We start from the raw sequence: 1,945 nt of genomic DNA, 5'->3' as shown, positions 1-1,945 counted from the left end.
CTCAGCTCCGGCAGCGCCTCCTGCAAGCTCTCGGCCAGCACCACGTGCAGCGTGGCCGTGGCCGACAGCGCCGGCTCCCCGTGGTCCTTCACCACGGCCACCAGGCGCTGCTTGGCCGCGTCCCTCTCCGACACGGCCCGCGCCGTGCGCACCTCGCCGCTCTGCAGCCCCACGCGGAACAGCGCCGGCTCCGACGCCTGCACCAGCTCGTACGACAGCCACGCGTTGCGCCCCGCGTCCGCGTCCACCGCCACCACCTTGCCCACCAGGTACCCGGACGACGCCGAACGCGGCACCACCTCGAAAGCCGAACCCACCGAGCCCGGCGCCGCTCCCGACGCCGCCGGCGGGGGCGGGTAGAGCACCCGCGGCGCGTTGTCGTTCTGGTCGAGCACGAACACGCGCACCGTGGCCGTCGAGCTGCGCGCCGGCGACCCGCCGTCCTGCGCCCGCACGGCCACCGTGAACTCGCGGCACTGCTCGTAGTCCAACGAGCGCTGCGCGTACACCGCGCCGCTCCGCGCCTCCACCGACACCGGCGGCGCCGCGCCCAACGCGCCCGCGCTGCCGCCCGACAGCCAGTAGCTCACGCGCCCGTTCGCGCCCGAGTCCAAGTCCCGAGCGACAACGCGCAACACCAGCGCGCCCACCGGGTTGTTCTCCCGCACGTACGCGCTGTACGACGCCTCCTCGAACACCGGCGCGTTGTCGTTCACGTCCGACACCTCCAGCACCAGCTCCGTGCTGCTCCACAGCGCCGGCCTGCCCCGGTCCCGGGCCACCACCGTCACGCGGTGCTCGGACGCCTGCTCGCGGTCCAGCGCGCTCGCCGTCACCACCTTGAATGAGCCGCCCGACGACGCCACGATCGACAGCGGCGCCTCTCCCGACAGCTCGCACGACACCTCACCGTTCTCGCCGGAGTCGGGATCGCTCACTTTCAGCAGGGCAACTACGGTCCCTGCAGGTGCGTCTTCGGGCACTGGACTCGACACAGTCAGAATGGTGATCTCGGGTGCGTTGTCGTTCACGTCCAGCACCTCCACCTCCACCTTGCAGTGTGCCACCAGACCGCCTCCATCTCTTGCCTCCACAGGCAAGCTGAACGCTCGCGTGTTCTCGAAGTCCAGAGCCTCCTGCAGTGTGATTGTCCCGCTCTCCCTATCCACTACGAATTTCTGAAGCACTTTGGCCGGCATTTTGCCGAAATGATACGTGATATGAGCATTGGTGCCGGTGTCGGCGTCTGTGGCTGACACTTTCAATACCTCCGAACCCGGCAGTGCGTCCTCCCGGAGGCTCGTGCTGTACCGGTCCTGCGAGAATACGGGTGGGTTGTCGTTGGCATCTGTCACGTTGATCCGAACCTCAACAGTCCCAGTTCTCATGGGCTCCCCGCCATCCACTGCCGTCAGTAGCAGCTCAAAAGAGCTCTGCTTCTCCCGGTCCAACATTTTCTCCAGCACTAATTCAGGCTGCTTGCTTCCGTCCGGGCTCTCCTTCAAGGCCAGACTGAAGGACGGGTTGCTGGTGAGTCGGTAAGTCAGCAGCGAGTTGCTTCCCACGTCCTCGTCGTGAGCCATCTCCAGAGGAAAACGAGCAGCAGGAAGCGTCCATTCACCGATCTCAAGGTCCAGAGCAGCCTTGCTGAAGGACGGGGAATGGTCATTCACGTCTTCAATGGCCACCTCGACATGGAAGACGTTGAGCGGGTTGTGCACAAGCGCCTCGAAGCTGACGGAGCAGGACAACGACTCGCCGCACAGCTCCTCCCGGTCCAGCCTCTCGCTCACGTACAGGTTCCCGTTTGTCTCGCTCACCGTGAAGTATTGCTTGTCCGCGCTGAGCCGCAGCTTGCGCGCCGGCAGCTCGTCGGCGCTGAGCCCCAGGTCCCGGGCCAGCGGCCCCACCAGCGAGCCTCTGGGCAGCTCCTCGGCCATGGAGT

The 1,945-nt window shown here is 66.6% G+C and overlaps 1 protein-coding gene across 1 annotated transcript in view; it reads right to left on the bottom strand.

The window, feature by feature from the left end:
- LOC108639858 (protocadherin gamma-B5-like) overlaps positions 1-1,945 on the bottom strand; it is a 9,314-nt gene that overhangs the window by 2,103 nt on the left and 5,266 nt on the right. Inside the window, exon 2 of the mRNA XM_029960211.1 lies at positions 2-1,945. Coding sequence (XP_029816071.1) covers positions 2-1,945 — 1,944 coding nt within the window. The remainder of the gene's footprint in view (position 1) is intronic.

The sequence above is a fragment of the Manacus vitellinus genome, unplaced genomic scaffold (assembly GCF_001715985.3).
Source record: "Manacus vitellinus isolate BGI_N305 unplaced genomic scaffold, ASM171598v3 scaffold_25_pilon, whole genome shotgun sequence".
Lineage (NCBI taxonomy): Eukaryota > Metazoa > Chordata > Aves > Passeriformes > Pipridae > Manacus > Manacus vitellinus.
Note: the sequence above shows the minus strand (reverse complement) of the source record. Positions and strands in the feature narration are given on the sequence as shown.